The sequence below is a fragment of the Leucoraja erinacea genome, chromosome 8 (genome assembly GCF_028641065.1).
Source record: "Leucoraja erinacea ecotype New England chromosome 8, Leri_hhj_1, whole genome shotgun sequence".
In the NCBI taxonomy this organism is placed as follows: domain Eukaryota; kingdom Metazoa; phylum Chordata; class Chondrichthyes; order Rajiformes; family Rajidae; genus Leucoraja; species Leucoraja erinaceus.
Window position 1 is genome coordinate 2682830 of NC_073384.1, and position 27352 is coordinate 2710181.

The 27352-nt window shown below is 48.5% G+C and overlaps 3 protein-coding genes across 3 annotated transcripts in view; all 3 read right to left on the reverse strand.

Annotated features, from left to right (window-relative positions):
• mdh1ab (malate dehydrogenase 1Ab, NAD (soluble)) overlaps positions 1–27352 on the reverse strand; it is a 259183-nt gene that overhangs the window by 163292 nt on the left and 68539 nt on the right. The gene's annotated exons all lie outside the window — the stretch shown is intronic.
• On the reverse strand, positions 6498–16119 carry otx1 (orthodenticle homeobox 1). The gene is given in 6 exon segments (XM_055638878.1): positions 6498–7620; positions 8743–8862; positions 8864–8895; positions 9087–9264; positions 10979–11022; positions 11963–16119. Coding segments are annotated over 4 exon segments (867 nt in total). The 5' UTR covers positions 9184–9264; positions 10979–11022; positions 11963–16119; the 3' UTR covers positions 6498–7002.
• ehbp1 (EH domain binding protein 1) overlaps positions 16261–27352 on the reverse strand; it is a 373177-nt gene continuing 362085 nt past the window's right edge. Inside the window, exons 25-26 of the mRNA XM_055638879.1 lie at positions 19057–19171; positions 16261–17641 (exon numbers count right to left, since the gene is read on the reverse strand). Coding sequence (XP_055494854.1) covers positions 17551–17641; positions 19057–19171 — 206 coding nt within the window. The 3' untranslated portion in view covers positions 16261–17550. The remainder of the gene's footprint in view (positions 17642–19056; positions 19172–27352) is intronic.

Sequence of the window (27352 nt, forward strand, 5' to 3'; positions counted from 1 at the left end):
CCCCCCCCCCCCCCCCCCCCTCCCTCCCCCCCCCTCCCCTCCCTCCCTCCCCCCTTAAACCCATGTCCTCTTGTTCTTGATTTCCCCTACTCTGGATAAAATACTCTAAATTGTGTTCAGTTCCAGGCACCATGTTATAGGAAAGATGTTGTCAAGGTGGAAAGGGTTCAGAGAAGATTTCCGAGGATGTTGCCAGGACTAGAGGGAGTGAGCTGTAGGGAGAGGTTGGGTAGGCTGGGTCTCTATTCACAGGAGGATGAGGATGAGCGCAGGAGGATGAGGGGAGATCTTATAGAGGTGTACAAGATCATGAGTGGAATAAATTGGGGAGATGCACAGTCTCTTGCCCAGAGTAGGTGTACCAAGAACCAGAGGACATAGGTTTAAGGTGAAGGAGAGAAGATTTAATAGGAATATCTTTTTCACACAAAGAGTGGTGGATGTATAGAACAAGCTGCCACAGAGGTAGTTGAGGCAGGGGCTATCCCAACATTTAACAAGCAGTTGGACAAGTACATGGATAGGACCTGCATGGAGAGATATGGACCAAATGCAGGCAGGTGGGACTAGTGTAGCTGGGATAGACTCGGCTTGTACTCGCTAGAATTTAGAAGATTGAGGGGGGATCTTATAGAAACTTACAACATTCTTAAGGGGTTGGACAGGCTAGATGCAGGAAGATTGTTCCCGATGTTGGGGAAGTCCAGGACAAGGGGTCACAGTTTAAGGACTTAAATCAGAGCATTGAGTATAGAAGTTAAAATTGTACAAGGCATTGGTGAGGCCAATTCTGGAGTATGGTGTGCAATTTTGGTCGCCTAATTATAGGAAGGATGGCAACAAAATAGAGAGAGTACAGAGGAGATTTACTAGAATGTTGCCTGGGTTTCAGCAACTAAGTTACAGAGAAAGGTTGAACAAGTTAGGGCTTTATTCTTTGGAGCGCAGAAGGTTAAGGGGGGACTTGATAGAGGCCTTTAAAATGATGAGAGGGATAGACAGAGTTGACGTGGAAAAGCTTTTCCCACTGAGAGTAGGGAAGATTTAGGGGACATGACATGAGAATTAAGGGACTGAAGTTTAGGGGTAACATGAGGGGGAACTTCTTTACTCAGAGAGTGGTAGCTGTGTGGAATGAGCTTCCAGTGAAGGTGGTGGAGGCAGGTTCGTTTTTATCATTTAAAAATAAATTGGATAGTTATATGGATGGGATGGGAATGGAGGGTTATGGTCTGAGTGCAGGTATATGGGACTAGGGGAGATTATGTGTTTGGCACGACTAGAAGGGTCGAGATGGCCTGTTTCCGTGCTGTAATTGTTATATGGTTATATGGTTATAAGGTGGAAGTCTTTTAGGACCGAGATGAGAAAAACATTTTTCACACAGAGAGTGGTGAATCTCTGGAATTCTCTGCCACAGAAGGTAGTTGAGGCCACAGTTCATTGGCTATATTTAAGAGGGAGTTAGATGTGGCCCTTGTGGCTAAAGGGATCAGGGGGTATGGAGAGAGAAGGCAGGCACAGGATACTGAGTTGGATGATCAGCCATGATCATATTGAATGGCGGTGCAGGCTCGACGGGCCGAATGGCCTACTCCTACACCTATTGTCTATGTTTCTATGACATGTTGTTTGGCACGGACTTGTAGGGCCGAGATGGCCTGTTTCCGTGCTGTAATTGTTATATGGTTATATGGTTATATGTTGGCCGGTGTGGGCAAGTTGGGCTGAAGGGCCTGTTTCCACGCTGTATCACTGTGACTATATTCACCCTATCTATTCCTCTCATGATCGGATACATCTCTATAAGATCACCTCTCATCCTAATGCTCTCCAAGGAACAAAGGACTGCAAAAATATAAGTTTAATTCAAAAGTTAATTTAAAAATAATTTGCAGGCAGTTACTGCTGTGCAAGACTTCACACCTCTGTGGCCCAATGACATGTGGATTAACAACAATATACACTTGTGTTGCAGAGAATAATGCATAAACAAACTGAATAAACAAGTGTTTAAGAAGGAACTGCAGATGCTGGAAAATCGAAGGTAGACAAAAAAGCTGGAGGAACTCAGCGGGTGCAGCAGCATCTATGGGGCGAAGGAAATAGGCAACGTTTCGGGCCGAAACCCTTCCGGGTTACGGCCCGAAACGATGCCTATTTCCTTCGCTCCATAGATGCTGCTGCACCCGCTGAGTTTCTCCAGAATAAATAAGTAACTTCCACATTATAGAAACATAGAAACATAGAAATTAGGTGCAGGAGTAGAGGCCATTCGGCCCTTCGAGCCTGCACCGCCATTCAATATGATCATGGCTGATCATCCAACTCAGTATCCAGTACCTGCCTTCTCTCCATACCCCCTGATCCCCTTAGCCACAAGGGCCACATCTAACTCCCTCTTAAATATAGCCAATGAACTGTGGCCTCAACTACCCTCTGTGGCAGAGAGTTCCAGAGATTCACCACTCTCTGTGTGAAAAAATAATTTTATGTTTCCACCTAAAGAGTGACGTGGCAAATAACTTGGAATAAATTGATTCTCTGTGATATTCTGCATCAATTTACAGTTTCAACAAAGTATGCTAAATGCAAGATTCGAGTTGCATCTGATGAAGGGAGATTCTCAGCCAATTTGTTGCGCTCTGTGGCCGGCAGCCAATTACAGTTCAAGGGACGGCAGCAACTCATGCATTGACAATTTAAAGAGTCTTCAGCTAAACACAAAGGAATGTTCTTCTGGGAGATCACCTTACCTCTGTTTGTTTACTGTAGCAACACCTATTGAAGGCTGAGCAGGGCAACAACAGGACCGTGAGCATTTGTGCGTATATTTGTGTTTTAAAATAGGGCAAAACACCGATTCAAGTACGTTACTGCGTTGTGCTGTAGAATGGAGTAATGAAACGAGAAGTAGGTAGACCAGTTCAACAAACCCGGGGCAGATGAGTGTACATTAGGGCGTCTCATTTAAAACCATCACACCCTATCATTGGAAGATGCGGAAACATTCACCTCAGGAGTGACTGTTGCAATTCCTAAAACTACTGGAGAGCAAACGCTACAAGCTTGATTGGCCTTTGTTTTTGGCTGCGTTTCATGAATTCAGTGTGGGAGGAGAACAGGATTTTCTTTCCTTCCTCTGGGCAAGTATCTGGTGGGACTGGCTGCAACATGCAGCTCTCTGAAGGGGAAGCGTGGAGATCGGTGCCAGAAACCAAACATGTTCCTGCCACAACTACCAAGTGAGCAAGGGCATAGATAGATACCTTCCACACAAAACATCGCCATTTCCCTCCCCTCAACATACCTAGCATCGGATGACGAGGCCACAAACACAACCACAGGTGTTGGGTTACAACAAAAAAAAAGACAAAGTGCTGGAGTAACTCAGAGGGTTAGGCAGCATCTCTGGAGAACGTATTTAGGTGACGTTTTGGGTCGGGTCCCTTCGCCGGACATTGTGGAGGTGGGAGGACAAAGTCTAGCGCGTTAGAGGCAGCATCCCTAAATGCAATTTGTACTTGGATCTCACTTTCATATTACCCCCGCTCACTATTCACCACAACAGCCTGTATTATTAACGCGTCATTATCTAATCCTTCTTACACCAGTTTGAAGTGATGTGAAAACTGAAATTATATTGTTAACAAACTAGCCACGTTGGCCAAGACTTTCACAAGAGTCCGAGTTACAACCGCCTGACACGTGGCCGCATTAATATCGAATCAGACCCAGTTTGTAATTGAAACACTTGTACTGATTTCCATCGTTACAAAGAACATCTTCATTCCAGCGATGTTGGTAAAATGGTAACTACGACGGAACTACAACAGAACAAGATAGTTCACGTGTTTAAGAAGGAACTGCAGATGCTGGAAAATCGAAGCTAGACAAAAATGCTGGAGAAACTCAGCGGGTGCAGCAGCATCTATGGAGCGAAGGAAATAGGCAACGTTTCGGGCCGAAACCCTTCTTCAGACTGATGTGATCAGATGCAAAGTAGTTATAAAGTATTGGAAACAAAACTAGCAAAGACTCCTTCGATTCGCACAGAGGGTCTCGTGCAAGTTTACTTATATAATTGTTGAGAAAAACACCAAACTACATTTGCGATCCGTGTTCTTCCTGCAGGTATACAGACAGACAGACAGACAGACAGACAGACAGACAGACAGACCGCCTGACACAAATACAGCCTCTTGCAGTGTCTTTTTTTTGTTACATTTCACATGTAAATTGTGCATTCCGTAAGAAATCGAAATGTTCGCCATGAAACTACACTTGGCTCAGCGCAAGGCCGCGCACAGACTTTGCAAACACGGGGAATCTGGGCACTTGGATTATGGGATTTATTCATCGGACAAAACTGCCATCAATTCCAACAACTAAACAATGCGCATTAAACCAGGCGTTTAACAAATCAGGACCAAACACAAAGTGCTGGAGGAACTCCACAAGTCAGGCAGCATCTGTGGAGAGAATGGACAGACTCTTCAGCCTGGTGGGGTGGGGTGTGGAGTAAAGAGGTGGGTGGAGGCGGGAGAAAGGCTGGCGAGTGATGGGTGGATACAGGCGAGTGACAACGGCTGGAAGTGAATGGAGCGGGGACACGGAAACGGGGAACTTCAGGGAAAGGTGGGAATTGGAGATTTCAATGTTCATAGAGAAACATAGAAAATAGGTGCAGGAGTAGAGGCCATTCGGCCATTCGGCCATTCGAGCCAGCACCGCCATTCAATGTGATCATGGCTGAGTTTGGCTATGTGCTTCCCAAGCTGAATACTCCATTTTCCACTCTGGCAATGGAAGAGACTCAGGACATAGAGGTCAGAATGGAAAGGGGAGTTAAAATGGTGAGCCACTGGGAGATAGATTCAACAGGAACACAAAATTGCTGGAGAAACTCAGCGGGTGCAGCATGAGGTTGGAGGAGATGCCTGTGAACCTCTGCCTCGCCTGGAAGTGGGTCAAGAGAGGAGGTGTTGCATCTCCTGCGGTTGCAGGGGAAGGTACCTGGGGCGGGGGTGGTTTTGGTGGGAAGGGATGAGTTGACCAGGAAGTTGCAGAGGGTGCGGTCTCTTGGGAAAGAGGTGGCAAGATGCCACTGGAACCGCGATCACTTTGAAGGTGACGGGAAAGTCGGAGAAAAATAACTAAACATATTTCACAAATTCTAGTGCAAACTCAGAAGATGCCGTTCAAAAAAAAAATCCTTAAGCTGCCTTCTAATATCTACTTGGCAATTTCAAAAATGTAATGGGTCTACTAAATATAATAAACCCGTTTTGTTTTAAGTTTTTACGAGTCTAAATGATGCCCCAAATAGGAATTAATATTCAGTAAAAGTGTACTTTCAAGATTGGAAAAGGAATCGGTGGAAAAATAAACCCCCCGCCCGCATTGGGGTCAAACAATGAGAATATTGTGCTCAGCAGAGGGGAGAGGTTGCAACAGATACTAAATTATTCCACATTCGCCAACCCAATATTCAAATTGAACATTAGAAATCATTCGATTATTGCCGGCGGTTTGACATTCATTGCAAGAAAAGTTACATCAGAGTTACAAAAGTTTGTGGAAACGAATAATTTGTAATGAATAAACAACTCAGTCCCCATTCACCCCGAACCATTCTCGCCTCTCCGTGGCTTCAAATTAAGAAGTTTCTTTGACAGATCCTGAACTGCTGGCGGGAGGAGAACAAGAAACGGGAACATTTTAGTCTCGGAAACTTTCACACGGCGGCAGTTGGCAATATTAACGGAAGCTTTTAAAATCAACCCGAGACAGCCGGCGCTATCTTGTGATAAACACGAGGCCATCAAACATTGATCAAATGTCAGGAAAGGAGATGAACACGGAACACAAGCGCCTAAAGGATTTATACATAATCTAAATTTGGCTGGTGATATTTGTGTAAACTTTGTACTCAACAACTTGGATAAACACTCATTCACCGACATCAGGAGCGCAGAGTCCGATAAGGATGAGCGAAATCCCAGCCCATTTAAACCATTGCCGCCAATCCAGAGTTGTTGTTGATTAATTAATTTGGTTCCCGCGCTAAATATTCCCCAGTTGGCGTTAATACCCGGGGTGAATGAAGTGGAGATTTAACGGAGAAACTGCCAAATGTGTCAGTAGCGTGTGTGAAGCGGCGACACAAAGTGTCTCTAAACTCTAAGCCACAGACTTCACCCGAGCCCAGTTATTCCCGACCTGCCCGCGGTTTCGTTAACTCCTTTATGTTGGGACCTCGTGAACGAGCCACGAGTCCATGAGCTGGTTTATCGGCGCCACATCGACCTCAGCAAATCCGGGCAACAGGCGACTGATCCGGATTCGATCCGCATTCGGGGGATCCGTGCGAAGTCGGTTTGCGCTTTAAGGGCCTGTCCCACCTGTACGCGGCGAGCGCGACCACCGACCATTGCGTCTGATCCATATGAACTACATCAGAAACCGTCTCTTTGATAAAACAACGCACACACGGGTTCTCCGCAATTGAGTTTAATTATATATAATGCCTTAAATACTTTCAACACTGCATTTGATGGGAATTAAACCAATTCGCAAAATAACCTCATTTAGCGACAAAAACCAGCGCGAACATAATTGATACAAAGTGGACCCTCAGTCGCGCAAATATCTACACGTCAAGTGGCCAAAACATCCACATATTCACACGGGGCAAAATGCAAAGTAAATGTCGTGAACGTTTATTTAGAGTCGAGTTAAATGTGAACGGATCCCACGAGATACAGAGAGGCAGCGACTGACACAACCTCCAGGCTCCCAGTTTCAAACTGTCCCCATGGGCCTGGCTGGAACTAGACAGAGATTTCTGTTCATTATTTGATGCCTTTTCAAAGTCGAAACACATACATCAGCACTCAATGTCCAATAGACACCACGTTGATTGTCAATTAAAGCGGCCCGAGCGGGAGCCGGAGAAAAGCAACAAGTTTGTAAATAGTTTGCGGGTAAAAGCAGATTTATTTATAAGACTTGAAACTTCCAGGACGCGGCCTGCTCTTTGTAATCCAGGCAGTCGGGCGCGTTGAAGTTGAGTTTCCAGGACGCGCTTTGCTCTTTGTAATCCAGGCAGTCGGGCGAGTTAAAGGCGGCGTATCCCTGGTGATGGTGGGCGGCTGCTTGTCCCAGTGGGTGCCCGGACATGGTGTGGGCACCCATGGGTGCGGCCAGCTGGTGCGGGTGGTGCGTGTGCATGGGCGCCAGGTACGAGCTGCAGTCCACGCCGCTGAAGTAGGGAGACGAGGCGGGATACCCCTGCGTGTAGGCGCCGCCCTGTCCATAAGCCACAGGGTAGCCGGCGGCTGACGAACGCTGCATACAAGAGCCACCGCCCGCCAGCGGCTCAGCGGCACCGGGGGAGATGGAGGCCGGGCTCCAGATGGATGCGGGCGGGTTGAGGGCTGAGCTGGGGGCCGGGCCGGACACGGACGGGGCCGGAGGAGTGAACTGGCCGCTGCTCTCAGAGCCGCTGCTCTCCCGTGTCGGCGAACACTTCTTCTTGGGCGGCCGGGCCTTGGAGCCGCCGCCGCCGCCGCTCTGTTGCTGCTGCCGGCACTTGGCCCGTCTGTTCTTGAACCACACCTGTAGTCACCGGAGAGGAGCAGCTAGAGGTTACCAACACCGGCCCCGTCTCTGTTACACCCACCCGGCCCTGGACCAGTTAAACCCCATCCCCCCCGACACCCAGTACCGGCCCGGTCCAGTCCAGACCCGTATTAGCAGCGGCTGTAATTCCCAGTCTCTGCCCTCGCTCGCTTTAATTGGAATCAACGCGAGGCGACATCTGGGTCTTAATCTGGTGAACAGCTTGTGCTACACAACATTGTCATTCAACTGTCCTCTCCCTTTAGCCGATTGTCATTCAGCAAGATCTTTGCACCGAAACGCAGAAAAAAAATAGGTGCAGGAGTAGGCCATTCGGCCCTTCGAGCCAGCACCGCCATTCAATGTGATCATGGCTGATCGTCCACAATCAGTACCCCGTTCCTGCCTTCTCCCCATATCCCCCGACTCCTTTAGCCCTAAGAGCTAAATGTAACTCGTGAAAACATCCAGTGAATTTGGCCTCCACTGCCTTCTGCGGCAGAGAATCCCACAGATTCACAACTCTCAGCCCATTCTTTCATCATAAATCAGTCCCGCCATCCCGGGAATTAACCTGGTGAACCTTCGCTACATATCCCCAATAAATACACCTGTACGCGGAGTGTACATGCGAGTGGCCGCTGGATAATATCCCCCCTTGGGTTAAAGATCCTGGCCCACGAGTTACCTATTACTTCCCAACTAGAAATGTGTTTCTGAAACTCATTGCGGTGGTTTAAAAAAAAAAAATTCTGGTCAATTTACAACCACGGAACCAAGATTACAAGTCGGTATGAAATGTAATCAGGTCACCGAGAGCGCGGGACATGAAGTGATTTTGAAAACAATTCAGTCGCCAAATGAAATCGCCGTAAGTCTAATAGTCGAGGAGGATTTAAAATAATCCAACTATCGAATGTAGAAGAGCGGCTCACATCCACAAACACATTACACTCGGTGCCGGGATCTGAGATTAAATGTTACAACCGGCCGCAGGTTCAACAACACCGTGTCCAACTAAATCCACTGCAGATGTGATCGCGGGCCGGCTCCACACCGGCAGCTGCAGTTGTCACAGCGAGAACTATAGCAACTTAATTCTCTCCGCGTTTACCTCACCTGGACTCGCGACTCGGGCAGGTTAATTTTTAACGCCACTTCTTCTCTCATGAAGATGTCGGGGTATCGAGTTTTAGCGAAGAGCGACTCTAACACGTCGAGCTGGGAGCGGGTGAAGGTTGGTCCGTTCTCGCCGCTGTTTTCTCGGCGTGGCTACAAGTGGTTGGAACGGGCACAAGTTGAAACTTCCAGAGTCATTGTGAAACTTTTCCCCAGTCAGTCACCAGCCCCTTATAGGAAAATCACCCAACTCAACCCAGCAAATCCCGCCGTTCAAAAACGAGATCTCTACGATTCAAACACTAAACCACATTCACGTTCCCGAGTTCAGCAACTTTTCTCACCTGGATATCCGACAGAGGTGTGCAGAAGGTCCATGCCCGAAGCGCTCAGCCCGAGGCCGCTCATGCCGTAGGGAGGTTGTTTGAGATATGACATCATGCTAAAAACACTGCTCTTCAAATCTTCAAATCTTCAGTTGCGGGAATGTCCAAACGCGAGGCCGGGCTGCGCTCCCGTTCACTGCGAGAAAACCAGAGATTTATTCAACATTTCCCCTCCAAGGCCGGTCGTGGCCGCATGAAACAATTTAACACATTTATTCCGAAACTCGTGGTAGCAGCTCGGGTGATTTAACGTTTAATTTCGCGGCCTCAAATTACCAAAACACCAGCGGCATCTGGTAACATTCTCCCGGAAACCTTCTCTAAAATTCCGCGAATATTCCTCAACTAAAGACCAGCAGCTTCTGCGCCGAGATTTTATTTTAAGGGCTTCCGCATATTGGACACAAATCAGTTGTGGATTCAAAATTAACGACTTTGGGGAAAGTTAAAATCGTTCAATGGTGACGCTTCTCGCAAAACTGTTGTCCCGAGTTGCCCAAACTAATGTAGATTTAACTGTGACCATTGAAACATTTAAAGTCTCTCTGGCCTGATCACGTTCCTCGCGGCCCAAAAAATAAAATTCAATTCATTAATTGTTTTAGTTTGAAGTGAAATTTTACACCGAACAGCCGCCAACTTCTGTACAAATATTCCCCACAAATGGACGTTAGTTCTGGCGAGTAAAGGAATCTTGGGGTGATTATTGCAGAATTGTCCCGACCAACTAATTAGATAATTCCTGTTAATTACAGGAGTTTGTTCCTCCGCTTCAGTGCCCGATATCCTTAAACCTTCCTAAAATAATTTATTTTTTCAAACCCGACATACGTTTTGTAAAATTGAGAATTATACTTTGGGAGAAATTAAAGAGCATATTTTAAACTAGAGACTGTACATTAGACAGAAGAGTTGCCACTGAGAAGGTTTATATTCACACTTGCATTCTGGTGCTCCAGCTTTTAGTGACAAGCTTTTCTCGAGAGATCTGGATAAATCTACCAGCTCGTTTAAAGGCGAACAAACTCAATTACAAAGCAGATTAGTCCTCGGGGAAGACACTAAAAAATAAATAAGTGTCGCTTCGAGAACAGAAATAATTGTTTACTCCGATTTCGATCAAACCGACTTTTTGCAAGAAATATTAAACGAAGCATTGAACCGTTTTAACCTCGTTTTTAATAAAATGTTAATCACACTATAGACCGACGTCTCCAAACAACTCGTTTCCCTCTCAACACCAACCTAAAAGGTTTCTAATTAAAGAAACAATTAGATCAAACTGAATATTCAGCGCGGGCATTTTAATCGAACACTCAAAACTGGGCCGATAACATCAGAGGAAATTATCCGCAGCTGAAATTACAGCGATTCGCAAACAGGGTCCTAAACCAAATGTTTCACCTCCACGGGTCCCAGCTAAACCCCTGTTCCCATTTAAAAGGCGATAGCTGTGTGCAAATGAAGTCAATTACAATTTAGATTAGACCTCGGGGGAGTCAATTTGAAGGCAAACCTTATCAGTAAAATAAATTAACAAAACCCGTAAACACGCCTCTCCAATTAGCCAGTAAGTGGATTCCAGTTTTTTATTCGACCCTCGGTCCTGCAATTGTTACATTTTCGAAAGAGAAAAATAAATAAAATGAGAAGATTTTAGAAACTCCGGGAGCTGTTGGCTGAGCTTATTCTATCACAAAGTAAAATTCAAAGCCCGACCTAAAGTGTAACTAAACGGCAGCGACAAGGCCCTCCGCGCCCGAGTAATCTGAACAAGTTGAGCCGAGTTTAGAAGCTGCGGAAAAAGTGCAGAGTGTTTGCCGGGAACCCGCACTCACTCACTCACTCACCTGCGGCCGGCACTGGCTGGGACACTGCTACACCTCGGGCCGGTCTGCAATGGAACAGGAACAAGTTAGGAGGGGGAGGAACGGCCGAAGAGTCAGACAGGAGTGGAGTAGAGGGAGCAGTGGTCGGGCGAGTCCGGGCCGTGGGTGGGCGAGAACCGGGCTACTCTTCGGCTGCAGCCCCCGAGTGAGTGGGTGCTGGCGGCGGGTGAATGAATGCGGGCTCCGGGCGGGGCCACTCACCGCTCTAGATGAAGCGGCGCTGCCTTATTGGGCCGGGCTGGGCTGTGTTGATCTCGGGCTGGTGGCGGGATGGGGCCACTCACCGCCTCTATGTGAAGGGGCACCAGCGCCTGGCTGGACTGGTCTGGTCTCTGGGCGAGTGTTGCACTGCTGGTGGTGGTGGTGGTGGTGACTCTGGGCCGGGCCAGGCTGGGCTGGGCGGGCCGTGTCTCTGGAGAAGTGTTGGAGTTGGGTTGGGTTGATCTCTGGGCCGGGCCGGGCTAGAGGTTGGACTGATCTCTGGACCGGGCTGGACTGGTGGATGAGTCTCTGGGTTGGAGATGTCTATGGCTCTGGCTCTGGAGCGAGTGCCGGACTGGGCTCTCTGGGCCGGGCTGGTGGGAGGAGGAGGGCTGGGCTCTGGAGTCTCTGGGCTGGAGGTGTCTGTAGATCTCTGGGGCTGGGGCTGGTAGAGCGAGTGCCGGGGGCTGGGCTGGGCTGGTGGAGTCTCTGGGGGCTGGTGGTGGAGTCTCTGGGCTGGTGGTGGAGTCTCTGGGCCGGAGGTGTCTCTGGCTGTGGAGCGAGTGCCGGGCTGGGCTGATCTCTGGGCTGGTGGTGGAGTTTGGGTCTCTGGGCTGGTGGTGGAGTCTCTGGGCCGGAGGTGTCTCTGGCTGTGGAGCGAGTGCCGGGCTGGGCTGGTGGTGGAGTCTCTGGGCCGGAGGTGTCTCTGGCTGTGGAGCGAGTGCCGGGCTGGGGCCAACTCACCGCCTTCCCGCTTCTATGTGAAGCCTCAGCCTGGCGGAACCACCTGACGTCGGGCCGGACAAGCCAATCACCTGCCGCCTTGCCCCGCTGACGCCGCGCACTACTTTCTATGCGGAAGGATATTACCGTGGATGCGGTGAAGCGGTCAACGCCCCCAATGGCCAAAACCCGGCTCCCGGCGAGTTGGGGAAAGGGTGGCGGGTTCGAGTCGCCGCTCCGCCACTGACAGGCAACTGCAAAGTTTACAGCCGGTGAAGAGATATTTTGCAGTTCATCAGCAGCGTGGTTTATCCAGAGAAATGTGTGTAATTAATGTAAACAGATCTGGAACTGGGTGCAAAATAAATCCAGTTAAATAAACATTGCAGAAGCCGCAAGTTCGTTGTGAAATTAATTTATTACAAACACCACAGAAAGAGTCTTGATACCCGCTGAGAGATCCGCATCCGGTGCAATTAAATATTCCTTCAAACTGAATTATAAACTTATCTTAAACTTATCTTAGTTTTAAACGAATTTTATCAACAAATAAAAATACAGTTTTTATATGTGCGACATTTCCTAACGATTAACAGCAGACGAGATTAAATATGTTTTGATTCCTTGTCGCAAAGTTCGAGTCCGATTTACAAAATAATTACCGAAAGAAATTTGTGTTGAGTTTTTTGGTTTTTGTTTGAATTTGCACGTTCTCATGAATATTGATGACGGCCTAATCCCCACTTAGAATTACATTTCGGAATAGTCAGTGTAAAGTTTAATGGGACTGCCTTTAATCGAAATCTCAAAAGAAAAAATACGCCATCGCGGAAAATAAATGATTTGGACAAGTACCGTCGGTGGCGAGGTATCAAAGAAAGCCCTCTGCAAGCGTCACTTTTCTTTAGTGAACAAATAAAATACGGTAACAGAATATCATGGAGGGCACAGAATATCCTTAACTGTTTTTGAAAGGTTCGGTGGATTCCACAGAAGACTTTAATAAGCCTGTGCCCATTCTTTTGTTGCTCCCCACAAAATCAACTCATTCTAATTGAAGCGGGAGCTGAAAGCGAGCTAATGTTCAAAGTAAATAGCCGACAGACGACCAATCGCATTTTTTATTATATGGAACACCTCATCAAAGGGGGTTTACAAGAGTTCCCTCTCGCTCACTAAAGTCATCGATACGAACATATTTTATAACAAAAGGTCACCGATCCATTCAGCACAAACTCACCAATAAATGCAGTTTGCAGAAGTTTTTTTTTTTTAATTTTGTTTTTTTCACTCCTGCATTTGAAAAGTGAAAAAACTTCAAGGAAGATGATTTTACATGGAAACAAGGAATTTCCATGATAATAAGATTTCGTTACTATGAGCGGGAGAGATGCAACCAATCATTCGAAATAATTAGAAATTGTTCGGGATTAACATTGACATCGTTTATAAAATGCTAATGCCTTTAGAAAAACACAAGATCACATGGCCATTGGTAATTTACCATGCGTACAGACGGCATGGTTGTAGTTGTTATATTGTTCATCCATGATTATGTCCCATTGTCACTGGGATATTTCGCTGTCATTTGGGCGAAAATTGTTGTTCCAATTATCGAGTTAATTTCTAATTCGTGAAGTTGTTGCTGTGTGGAATACGAGTGCTCGGCATTAATGTTTGAATAAAAATGTTGGCTATACATTTTTGTGAATATCCAAGGTTTTAAAATTATAATTCGATAATAAAAGATAATGCTAATTTGGCGGCGAATCCCCCATAAGATAGGAAGAATTTAGTGGCGGTTTTCATTCAGTGAAGACTCTGTTTAAGATGGGATGATCATCCCGTGTTAAGTATGGAGGTATCAAGTGGCACTAACCTTTGTAATAAGAGTATTTGTCTAATCCGAAATTGCAGTCGGATTTTCTTGAAGCCGAGACGAAAGCCTTGGATCGGGCGGGCGGGCGGCCGAGAAAAGTTTAACTCTCGTTCCTTCAAAGCTTCAAGTCAGAGACTGCCGCGGGATTCCGAGTCGGCTGATCCCCAACATAGACCAAAATAAATAACACTCGGCGGCAATGCGAACTACGGGGTAAATTCTGCAGCAGATTGTAACGGCCACACTTGGTTTATTTTGCTGAAATCATATCAAGGGCTCCGTGAAAAAGAGGTTTGTAATCTCGGCGTTCAACACCTGGAGCTACGGTTAAACACTTCAAAGAGTCCAGATGTGACAATTTCCAAAGCCCAGTCCTCAACAACTCATAGGTGAAGCGCCGAAAGTTCACAAACTGCGAGTCTGCACGTTTGTTAGCCTTTTTTTGTGAGTGTTTGTCGTGTCCACTTGTTACTGACAGGTAAGGCTGAAAAACAGAGTCGCCGCTTATCATGTGATTTATATTTTATTCGTCGTTATAATACCCGGGGTGTTTTCGATGTGCCGTTACTTGGGTCGGTAAGTTTAAATACACATCGCCTTTGCGATTCTGTGGCCGACGTAGCTTTGAACATATTGTGCACTTTTGCTGACTAATTGGTAGAAAACTGCCTTTAATTCAGAATATATCGGTAATGGACACGGGGACGAGGCCGCGTTGGATCCAACTCATTCATGGAGTTTAGGTCGCAGCGAGTAGCAGGTTCGGGTACTTTGGCGACAGATCCAAATACGTTAAACTGAACAAGAACGGCGCCGAGAGACACAACAATTCCGTTTAAAAGTATCAGAACGACAGGCGCGACATTAAACTTATTCGCTCCATTTATTCGCGGGCGAGCGAGTGTCTTTAGACGAGCGATTGCAAAGACTCTTGTGTGAAAACAGATGGTCCATGCAAGATTGTTTTATAAACCGCCCTTATGGGGAGGAATGGCCTACATTAACCTAAAAAACACAGGCGTTGGCGAGCCCGGGTTGGACAATATATTCACATCAAGCTATTGAACAGAATATGCAGGGATTGCAGATTAGGTGTTCACTATAAAATGTTGCCGATTGGATTGAGGACAATGTTGTGGACGCGGCACAATAAGGCGTTCGGTGGAATATTGTAACGTGGGCGCGGGGTTATAAAATATATAGAAATATAACGCTGTGACCTGCAGTTGGGTGACAGATAAATTCTGCACAGCATTCCGCTGTATTGGCAGCGTGGTCTAACTCATCTACAAAATTATCTCCAACAAAAGTGCTAGTTTATGAGTTTAGTTGCAGAAAAACAAGGTGTTGAAACTTCAAGCTTTGATACCGCGGCGAGCTGGCGTTTGTGCTTTTGTTCAGTTTCCTGGTCCACATTGTGAATGCGAAGAGTTCAATCTCCCGGGGAAGCGCGTGTACGGAAAAGCAGTCAGCGCAAACAAGGTGTGCAAAATATCTAATACCATTTTATTAGCCTTATTTCAAATAAATAATGATCGAAGTAACGATAAAGAATAATTTATGGTGCGGGTTTAAAATGTTAACACATTAATTGAAATTTATTCAATCACGGTCGAATGCATTTAATATCCAAGGTCTGAAAGCATCGACATGAAGCTCGTGTGGCCTCCGCGCCTGACCCGGGTCACCTGTAACGGGACAACCCGCGCCTGACCCGGGTTACCTGTGACGGGACAACCCGCGCCTGACCCGGGTTATCTGTGACTAGACAACTCGCGCCTGACCCGGGTTACCTGTAACGGGACAACCCGCGCCTGACCCGGGTCACCTGTAACGGGACAACCTGTCCAGAAGTCTGAAGAAAGGTCTCGGCCTGAAACGTCACCCATTCCTTCTCTCCAGAGATGCTGCCTGGCCCGCTGAGTTACTCCAGCTTTTTGTGTTTATATTCAGTTTAAACCAGCACATTGGACAAGCCTGACCCGGGTTACCCACCTGTAAGTGAGGGGCCGAGGGGGCGGCGGTGCCAGCAGTACATGCGCGTTTTATCTTTAAGTTGCGTTGCCTTTGCAGCGTCTCCAGATCCTTCCTACACATTTGGACCAGCGAGTGTTGCCCAATCTCTAATCAGGTTTTCCCACTGCTCACAGTTTAGTTCATCAACGAGTTAACAGGAAGAGCGATATTTACCGGGAGAATCATCTACCGCGCGAATCTGACGATATTTCTCAAAGATTGTATTGGAAAGTTTGACCTTTAGGGAGCAAAATGTAATTTGCTGAAAGACTTGTTCTGAAGGCGACGTCAGCAGATGAGATGGTGGCAGCTAAAGCCACGGTTATTCCCGGTCCCATCTCCTGCCTGACCCGCGACTACATCAGCCCGACAAGCCACCAACTCACACAGTTGTGAGCACAAACAGCAATCTCTCCGTTAGGAAACACTTCAAAGTTAACTTTTTTATTGAAGATTCGTGCCCCTGGAATAAATAAACAGGAATATTTCTCCACATACAGCATCCGACCTCAGACTTATGCAGCAATTTGGCGGAAGGTCATTTTGGGCCCTGAAGATGTTTCTGGTCAGCAGGAGCCGGGCATCTTGTTCTGGGAATATCTGCCCTCGTTTATCAGCCCTTTAGAGTTGCGACTAAAACCAGCTTGAGAGAACATCATCACACTCTGTATAATCTTGCTTTTTATATATTTATATCATCCAGATTCCCATCGACTCGACACTCAAATGAAACGGTCACATTCTCTGTTGTGAAATGCAGCAACTAGCAAGCATCGACATTTACAGCTTTACATATTTGTTTTAGACTTTTAAAACTTGAAGCAGCCGAAATGTGACAGTCCGATGTGTTTTGGAAGTCTGTAGGCGGGACCCGCGGTCGCAGAGGGACCGCAGTCGTAGCGGGACCCGCAGTCGCAGAGGGACCGCAGTCGTAGAGGGACCGCAGTCGTAGCGGGACCGCAGTCGTAGCGGGACCGCAGTCGTAGCGGGACCCGCAGTCGCAGAGGGACCGCAGTCGTAGCGGGACCCGCGGTCGTAGAGGGACCGCAGTCGTAGCGGGACCCGCAGTGGTAGAGGGACCGCAGTCGTAGCGGGACCCCCAGTCGCAGAGGGACCGCAGTCGTAGCGGGACCGCAGTCGTAGCGGGACCCGCGGTCGTAGAGGGACCGCAGTCGTAGCGGGACCCGCAGTGGTAGAGGGACCGCAGTCGTAGCGGGACCGCAGTCGTAGCGGGACCGCAGTCGCAGAGGGACCGCAGTCGCAGAGGGACCGCAGTCGCAGAGGGACCGCAGTCGTAGAGGGACCGCAGTCGCAGAGGGACCGCAGTCGCAGAGGGACCGCAGTCGTAGAGGGAGCCGCGGCGTTTGCGGGAGTGGTTGCGGTGGTTCCCGCAAATCCCGGGCCACACAACGCCATTTGTGATCCGGAATCCATGCCAGAGTCAGTGGCAGACGACTATGTGAAGGAAGCAGCGTGAACAGTAAAGCTGGCCACAAGGAACAAGTTAACAGCTCTGCTAGATTTGTAACCAGTTTCCCAACTATATCCGATTAAGATCCATCACACTGATACAAATAAAACAATCACAGATTTTTTTTTACAAAATACACTTTGATAAAAGCAGCGAGCGGGGGGGGGGGGGGGGGGGAGGAGACGGGCCAGTGTCCGTCAATGTTCATGCAGTGAGACAGGAGCTCGGGCCTGCTCTGACATCTCACTGAACCACGCATTTATCTTCCTTCTTCACAATCTTGCCTTTGTTTTGTTCCAGAGTTCGTTCCAAATGTTCGTCTTCTTCCTCCGCCCTGGAACAGACAAGATGATGAGCAGACGTGGACATCCCGAGCACCAGCTTCACCCAAACAACCTGCACCTTCTTCAGTCTGAGTTACAGGCGGCAGCTTTGGAGCCCCCCCCCCCCACCCTCTGCCCCCCCCACCCTCTGCCCCCCCCCCCCCTGTTCCTCCTCCCTCCCCACCCCCCCCCCCCCCCCCCCCCCCTCTCTCCCCCCCCCACTCTCTGCCCCCCCCCCTCTCTCCCCCCCCCCCACTCTCTGCCCCCCCCCACCTCTCCCCCCCCCCCACCTCTGCCCCCCCCCTCTCTCTCTGCCCCCCCCACCCTCTGCCCCCCCTCCCCCCCCCCCTCTGCCCCCCCCCACTCCTCTGCCCCCCCCCCCTCTGCCCCCCCACCCTCTGCCCCCCCCCACCCTCTGCCCCCCCCCCCCTCTGCCCCCCCCACTCCTCTGCCCCCCCCCCTCACCCTCTGCCCCCCCCCACCCTCTGCCCCCCCCACCCTCTGCCCCCCCCACCCCTGCCCCCCCCCACCCTCCCCCCCCCCCCCCCCTCCCCCCCCCCCCCCCCACCCCCCCCCCCCCCCCCCCCCCCCCCCACTCCTCCCCCCCCCACTGCCCTCCCCCCTGCCCCCCCCCCCCCCCCCCCCCCCCCCCCACTCTCTGCCCCCCCCCACCCTCTGCCCCCCCCCACCCTCTGCCCCCCCCCACTCTCTGCCCCCCCCCCCCCCCTCTGCCCCCCCCCACTGCCCCCCCCCCCCTCTCTGCCCCCCCCCCCCTCTGCCCCCCACCCCCCCCCCCACTCTCTGCTCCCCCCCCCCACCCTCTGCCCCCCCCCACTCTCTGCCCCCCCCCCCCCCTCTGCCCCCCCACTCTCTGCCCCCCCCCCACTCTCTGCCCCCCCCCCCCCCCTGCCCCCCCCCACTCTCTGCCCCCCCCCCCTCTCTGCCCCCCCCCCACTCTCCCCCCCCCCCACCTCTGCCCCCCCCCCCTGCTCTCTGCCCCCCCACTCTCTGCCCCCCCCCCACTCTCTGCCCCCCCCACTCTCTGTCCCCCCCTCCCCCCCCCCCCTCTCTCTGCCCCCCCTCCCCTGCCCCCCCCCCCACTCTCTGCCCCCCCCCCCCTCCCCCCCCCCACCCACTCCCCCCCCCCCCCCCCCCCCCCCCCCTCTCCCCCCCCCCCCCTGCCCCCCCCCCCCCCCCCCCCCTCCCCCCCCCCCCCCTCCCTCCCCCCCCCCCACCCCTCCCCCCCCCCCCCCTCCCCCCCCCCCCCCCTCTCCCCCCCCTCCCCTCCCCCCCCCCCCCCTCTGCCCCCCCCCCCCCCCCCCCCCCCCCCCCCCCCCCCCCCCCCCCCCCCCCCCACCCCCACCCCACCCAACCCCCCCCCCCCCCCCCCCCCCCCCCCACCTCCCCCCCCCCCCCCGCCACTCACTGCTTCTCCTGTGCGTCCAGGTCGCGGACGAGCGCGTCCCTCTTGTTCACCAGAATCACCAACTCGTCCAGGAGAAGCTGTTCCCGCCGCTTCTGCGCCTCGGTCTTCTGCCAATCTGCGGGCGGACACACACGGACCGTGTTTTACACAAACCCCGTCTCAGCCCCAAACCCCACCCGCCCCTTCACCCCACAGATGCTGCGCGTCCCGCTCAGTTACTCCAGCACTTTGTGTCTCCCTTCGGTTAAAGCAGCATCTGCACTTCCTTCCTGCACAAAGCCCCCGGCACTCGGGCTCAGCTGACTGTGTTCAGCAAAGTGCTCTTGCTGTTGTACCAGGGTTTACACCGAGCCCCGGCCACTCGCTTCCGGCTCCAGCCTCGCTCACTGCCGCCGCCAACACACTTGCTGCCGGCGTTTGTGGCTTCAATGCGGCCGGACACGGGGGAATACGCGGAGCCTTCAGCCACTGGGGCCACTGCGCGGATATATATATATATATATTAATACATTAACACACATATATACACACACACCCCTACACACATCTACATACACCCAGACACACACCCACACACCCCTACACATCTACACACACACACACCCTATGCCCCACACACACCCCACCCACACTCACCCCCACACACACACGCATCCTAAATTCCAGTATACAACCCCAGTCACTCCACTCTATCAACATATGACAGTCCCGCTATCCCGGGAATTAACATAGAAACATAGTAAATAGATGCAGGAGGAGGCCATTAGGCCCTTCGAACCAGCACCGCCATTCATTGTGATCACGGCTGATCATCCCCTATCTATAACCCGTGCCTGCCTTCTCCCCATATCCATTGACTCCACTAGCCCCTAGAGCTCTATCTAACTGTCTCTTAAATCCATCCAGTGATTTGGCCTCCACTGTCCTCTGTGGCAGGGAATTCCATAAATTCACAACTCTCCCTGGGTGAAAAGTTTTTTCTCACATCAGTCTTAAATGACCTCCCCTTTATTTTAAGACCGTGGCCCCTGGTTCTGGACTCACCGAATATTGGGAACATTTTTCCTGCATCTAGTTTGTCCAATCCTTTTATAATTTTATATGTTTCTATAAGATACTTCTAAATCTTTGAGGAAGGACATCCTTCTAAACTCCAGTGAATACAAGCCTAGTCTTTTCAATCTTTCCTTATATGACAGTCCCACCATCCCAGGGATCAATCTCGTGAACCTACGCGGCACTGCCTTAATCACAAGGATGTCCTTCCTCAAATTAGGAGACCAAAACTGTACACAATATTCCAGTTGTGGTCTCACCAGAGCCCTATACAACTGCAGAAGAACCTCTTTACTCCTATACTGAAATCCTCTTGTTATGAAGGCCAACATTCCATTCTTTTTCTTCACTGCCTGCTGTACCTGCACGCCAACTTTCAGTGACCAGTGTACACCCAGGTCTCGCTGCACCCCCCCCTTACCTAACCTAACCCCATTGAGATAATAATCTGCCCCTTTGCTTTTGCCGCCAAAGTGGATAACCTCACATTTCTTTATATTATACTGCATCTGCCATGCGTCTGCCCACTCACACAACCTGTCCAGGTCACCCTGCAACCTCCTAACATCCTCTTCACAGTTCACACTGCCACCCAGCTTTGTGTCATCCACAAACTTGCTAGTATTGCTCCTAATTCCTTCTTCCAAATCATTAATATATATGGTAAACAGTTGCGGCCCCAACACCGAGCCTTGTGGCACTCCACTCGCCACTGCCTGCCATTCTGAAAAGGACCCGTTCACTCCTACTCTTTGCTTCCAGTCTGCCAACCAATTTTCTATCCATGTCAACACCCCACCCTAACCTCGTGAACCTACTCTGCACTCCCTCAATAGCAAGAATGTTCTTCCTCACATTTGGAGACCAAAACTGCACACAACAGCAGAAGGACCTCTTTGCTCCTATACTCAACTCCTCTTGTTATTAAGCCCAACATGTCATTAGCTTTCTTCACTTCCTGCTGTATCTGCATGCTTACTTTCAGTGACTGATGACCAAGGACCCCCAGATCTCATTGTACTTCCCCTTTTCCAAACATGACATCATTCAGATAATAATAGGCCTTCCTGTTTTTGCCACCAAAGTGGATAACATCACATTTATCCACATTGAACTGCATCTACCATGCATCTGCCCACTCACCCAACCTGTCCAAGTCACTCTGCATTTTTCATAGCATCCTCCTCACAGTTCACACTGCCACCCAGCTTTATGTCATCTGTAAATTTGCTAATGTTACTTTTAATCCCTTCATCTAAATCATTAATGTATATTGTAAATAACTGCTGTCCCAGCACTGAGCCTTGTGGTACCCCACTAGTCACTGCCTGCCACTCTGGAAGAGACCCGTTAATCCCTACTCTTTATTTCCTGCCTGTCAACCAATTTTCTATCCATGACAATACCCTACTCCCAATTTTATGTGCCCTAATTTTGCCCACTAATCTCCTATGTGGGACCTTATCAAATGCTTTCTGAAAGTCCAGGTACACTACATCCACTGGCTCTCCCTTGTCCATTTTCCTAGTTACATCCTCAAAAAATTCCAGAACATTAGTCAAACATGATTTCCCCTTCGTAAATCCATGCTGAATCGGACCCATCCTGTTACTGCTATCCAAATGTTCGGCTATTTCATCTTTTATAATTGACTCAAGTATCTTCCCCACCACCGATGTCAGACTAACAGGGCTATAATTCCCTATTTTCTCTCTCCCGCCTTTCTTAAAAACTGGGATAACATTAGCTACCCTCCAATCCACAGGAACTGATCCTGAATCTATAGAACATTGGAAAATTATCACCAAGGCATCCACAATTTCTAGAGCCACTTTCTTAAGTACCCTGAGATGTAGACCATCAGGCCCTGGGGAATTATCAGCCTTCAGTCCCATCAGTCGACCCAACACCATTTCCTGCCTAATGTGAATTTCCTTCAATTCCTCCACTGGTACATCTGGGAGATTGTTTGTGTCTTCCTTTGTGAAGACAGATCCAAATTCACCCTGTCTGCCATTTCCTTGTTCCCCATAATAAATTCACTTGTTTCTGTCCTCAAGGGTCCAGCATTGGTCTTAACTATTTTTTTCCTCTTCACATACCTAAAGAAGCTTTTACTATCCTCCTTTATATTCTAGGCTTTGTACCTCATCTTTTCTCCCCTTATTTCCTTTTTAGTTATCTTCTGTTGCTCTTTTAAAGGTTCTCAATCCTCTGGCTTCCCACTCATCTTTGCTACGTTGTACTACTTCTCTTTTATTTTTATACTGTCCCTGACGTCCCTTGTCAGCCACGGTCGCCCCTTACTCCCCTTGGAATCTTTCTTCCTCTTTGGAATGAACTGATCCTGCACCTTCTGTATTATTCCCAGAAATACCTGCCATTGTTGTTCCACTGTCATCCCTGCTAGGTTATCTTTCCAGTCAACTTTGGCCAGCTCCTCCCTCATGGCCCCATAGTCCAACTTTGTTCAACTGTAATACTGACACTTCCGATTTACCCTTCTCCCTCTCAAATTGTAGATTAAAACATCATATTATGATCACTACCTCCTAATGGCTCCTTTACCTCAAGTTCCTTTATCAAATCCGGTTCATTACTCAACAGTAAATCCAGAATTGCCTTCTCCCTGATAGGCTGCAATACAAGCTGCTCTAAGAATCCATCTTGGAGGCACTCCACAAAGTCCCTTTCTTGGGGTCCAGTACCAACCTGATTTTCCCAGTCTACCTGCATGCTGAAATCTCCCATAACAACAGTAGCATTATCTTTATGACATGTGAATATGAACTCTTGATTCAACTTGCACCCTATATCCAGGTTACTATTTGGGGATCTGTAGATATGTCCCATTAGGGTCTTTTTACCCTTACAATTCCTTAGTTCTATCCATACTGACTCCACATCTCCTGTTTCTATGTCACCCCTCGCAAGGGACTGAATTTCATTCCTCACCAACAGGGCAACCCCACCACCTCTGCCCACCTGTCTGTCTCTTCGATAGGAGGTATACCCTTGAATATTCAGTTCCCAGCCCTGGCCCTCTTGCAGCCATGTCTCTGTAATTCCCACATCATACTTGCCAGTTTCTAACTGAGCCTCAAGCTCATCCACTTTATTTCTTATACTTTGTGCATTCATATATAATACTTTTAATCCATTACGCCCCTTACAAACCCAGTCGACCCATTCATTCATCGTATGTCAGTATCACGGGAATACATGGTATCCTGGGAATTAACCTTGTAAACCTACGCTGCACTCACTCAATAGCAATAATGTGCTTCCTCAAATTAGGAGACCAAAATTGCACACAATACTACAAGTGCGGTCTCACCAGGGCCCTGTATAACTGCAGTAGGACTTCCTTGCTCCTAAACTCAAATCCTCTAGCAATGTTGGCCAATATGCCATTAGCTTTCTTCACTGCCTGCTGTACCTGTTTGCTTACTTTCAGTGACAGTTGTACAAGCACACCCAGGTCTCGTTGCACTTTCCCATTTCCTAATCTGACACCATTCAGATAATAGACACAAAATGCTGGATTAACCCAGCGGAACAGGCAGCATCTCTGGAGATAAGGAATGGGTGATGATTCAGATCGAGACCCTTCTTCAGTCTGAACTTGGAGAAATCACATTTAATTCACTCGTCCAAATCGTTAATATATATTGTAAATAACCGGGGTCCTAGCACCGAGCCTTGTGGCATCCCACTAGTCACTGACTATAAGTTTTTATAGATATGTGAAGAGAAAAAGATTAGTTAAAACAAATGTAGGTCCCTTGTAGTCAGAAACAGGTGAATTGATCATGGGGAATAAGGACATGGCAGACCAATTGAATAACTACTTTGGTTCTGTCTTCACTAAGGAAGACATAAATAATCTGCCGGAAATAGCAGGGGACCAGGGGTCAAATGAGATGGAGGAACTGAGTGAAATCCAGGTTAGCCAGGAAGTGGTGTTAGGTAAATTGAATGGATTAAAGGCTGATAAATCCCCAGGGCCAGATAGGCTACATCGCAGAGTATTTAAGGAAGTAGCTCCAGAATTAGTGGATGCATTAGTGATAATTTTTCAAAAATCTTTACATTCTGGAGTAGTTCCTGAGGATTGGAGGGTAGCTAATGTAACCCCACCTATTAAAAAGGGAAGGAGAGAGAAAACGGGGAATTACAAACCAGTTAGTCTAACAACGGTAGTGGGGAAAATGCTAGTCAGTTATTAAAGATGGGAGAGCAGCACATTTGGAAAGTGGTGAAATCATTGGACAAAGTCAGCATGGATTTATGAAAGGTAAATCATGTCTAACGAATCTTATAGAATTTTTTGAGGATGTAAATAGTAGTGTGGATAAGGGAGAACCAGTGGATGTGTTATATCTGGACTTTCAGAAGGCTTTAGACAAGGTCCCATAAGAGATTAGTATGCAAACTTAAAGCACACGGTAAAGGGGGTTCAGCATTGATGTGGATAGAGAACTGGCTGGCAGTCAGGAAGCAAAGAGTAGGAGTAAACGGGTCCTTTTCACAATGGCAGGCAGTGACTAGTGGGGTACCGCAAGGCTCAGTGCTGGGACCCCAGCTATTTACAATATATATCAATGATTTGGACGAGGGAATTGAATGTAACATCTCCAAGTTTGCGGATGACACGAAGCTGGGGGGCAGTGTTAGCTGTGAGGAGGATGCTAGGAGGCTGCAAGGTGACTTGAATTGGTTGGGTGAGTGGAAAAATGCATGGCAGATGCAGTATAATGCGGATAAATGCGAGGTTATCCACTTTGGTGGCAAAAACAGGAAAGTAGACTATTATCTGAATGTTGGCAGATTAGGAAAAGGGGAGATGCAACGAGACCTGGATATCATGGTACACCAGTCATTGAAAGTGCGCATGCAGGTGCAGAAGGCAGTGAAGAAAGTGAATGGTATGTTGACATTCATAGCAAGAGGATTTAAGTATAGGAGCAGGGAGGTTCTACTGCAGTTGTACAGGGTCTTGGTGAGACCACACCTGGAGTATTGCGTACAGTTTTGGTCTCCTAATCTGAGGAAAGACATTCTTGCTATAGAGGGAGTACAGAGAAGGTTCACCAGACTGATTCCTGGGATGTCAGGACTTTCATATGAAGAAAGACTGGATAGACGCGGCTTGTATTCGCTAGAATTTAGAAGATTGGGGGGGGGGGATCTTATAGAAACGTACAAAATTCTTAAGGGGTTGGACAGGCTAGATGCAGGAAAATTGTTCCCGATGTTGGGGAAGTCCAGAACAAGGGGTCACAGTTTAAGGATAAGGGAGAAATCTTTTAGGACCGAGATGAGAAAAACTTTTTTCACACAGAGAGTGGTGAATCTGTGGAATTCTCTGCCATAGAAGGTAGTTGAGGCCAGTTCATTGGCAATATTTAAGAGGGAGTTTTGGCCCTTGTGGCTAAAGGGATCAGGGGGTATGGAGAGAAGGCTGAGTTGGATGATCAGCCATGATCATCTGAGTTACTGAGTTGGATGATCAGCCATGATCATATTGAATGGCGGTGCAGGCTCGAAGGGCAGAATGGCCTACTCCTGCACCTATTTTCTATGTTTCTATTCTGAAAAGGACCCATTAATTCCTACTCTTTGCTTTCTGTCTGCCAACCAGTTTTCTATCCATGTCAATACCCTACCCCCAATACCAAGTGCTCTAATTTTGCACCCTAATCTCTTGTGTGGGACCTTGTCAAAGACACATCCACTGGTTCTCCCTCATCCATTCTACTTATATGCTCAAAAAATTCCACAGATTAGTGAAGCATGATTTCCCCTTCATAAATCCATGCTGACTTTGACCGATCCTGTTACTGCTTTCCAAATGGGCTGCTATAACAACTTTAATAATCGACTCAAGCATCTTCCCCACTGCTGATGTCAGGCTAACTGGTCTATAATTCCTCCTTTTCTCTCTCCCACTTTTCTTTAAAATGGAAGGCTACATTGACTAGCCTCCAGCCCACAGGAACTGATCCAAAGTCAAGAGAACATTGGAAAATGATCACCAATGCATCCACGATTTCTAGGGCCACCATCTCCTTGAATACTCTGGGATGCAGACCATCAGGCCCTGGGGATGGGATCTGCCTTCAGTCCCAACAGTTTACCCAACACCATTTGCTGTCTAATGCGGATTCCCTTCAGTTGCTCCATATCCTCACTCACAGGATGAATGGACAGAGTCGTTTACCCACCGTAGGGGAATCAAGAATCAGAGGACAGGTTTGAGGTGAGAGGGGGAAGATTTAATAGGAACCCGAGGGACAACATTTTCATATAGTGGACGGTACAAATATGGAGTGAGCTGCCAGAGGAAGTAGTTGTTGGAAGTACTATAACAACATTCGGTCAAGTGCCTGGATAGAAAAGGTTTAGAGGGACACAGGCCAAATGCGGGGGGTGGGACAGGGAATGGGACTAGCTTAGATGGGGCATCTTGATTGCAATGGACAAGTTGGGCCGATGGGCCTGTTCCCGTGCTATAAGACACCAGGACTACTGCAAGGGCTAACCAATGTGTTGTATATTTGTTTAGATAACATTACTGCCTTACTCCCACAAAGAAAATACATTAAATATATTTGGTGAGCTAAATAGCTTGACATGTGAATACTCATCTTTGCATTCAGTTCGCAGTGCACAGTGAACTGTAATATGGTGACGTGGCCTCCTGAGTTTGCTCCATTATCCAGTCAATCAAGGCTGATCTTCCGTATCAGCCCTTCCTTTCCTCTTTGTTTCTGCATCTCTATATGCATCTGGTCGCAGCCTTGAATGTGCTCAACAAAGTAGCTCAAGCAATAATTCCAAATTAAAATGTCAAACTACTGAGTGAAGAAATTCCCCCTTGTATTCCAATATGACCTCTTCCACAAAAAAACACGACAGATTCTCAGCATCCAACCGTCAAGGGTTGGAAGAGATTTAAATGTGTTAAGAGGATATTGGACATGTAATGCAGCCGCTTCTCATCTATTCTCTAAACGGTGGACCATTCTTGTATCCCTTCACGGCAATGAGTGGACCAGAAACAGGCACCGCCCCAACCACCAATGCCTAATAGCATTTCAGCAAGGTATCCGTTCTCTGTACTCCAATGTCCTTGCAATAAAAGCTCACAGATCATTTACCAGTATTTTACCTTCTGACGTATGTAAAAGTACACTCACATTTCTCTGCATTTAACATGCTGCAGTCTCTCACCTTA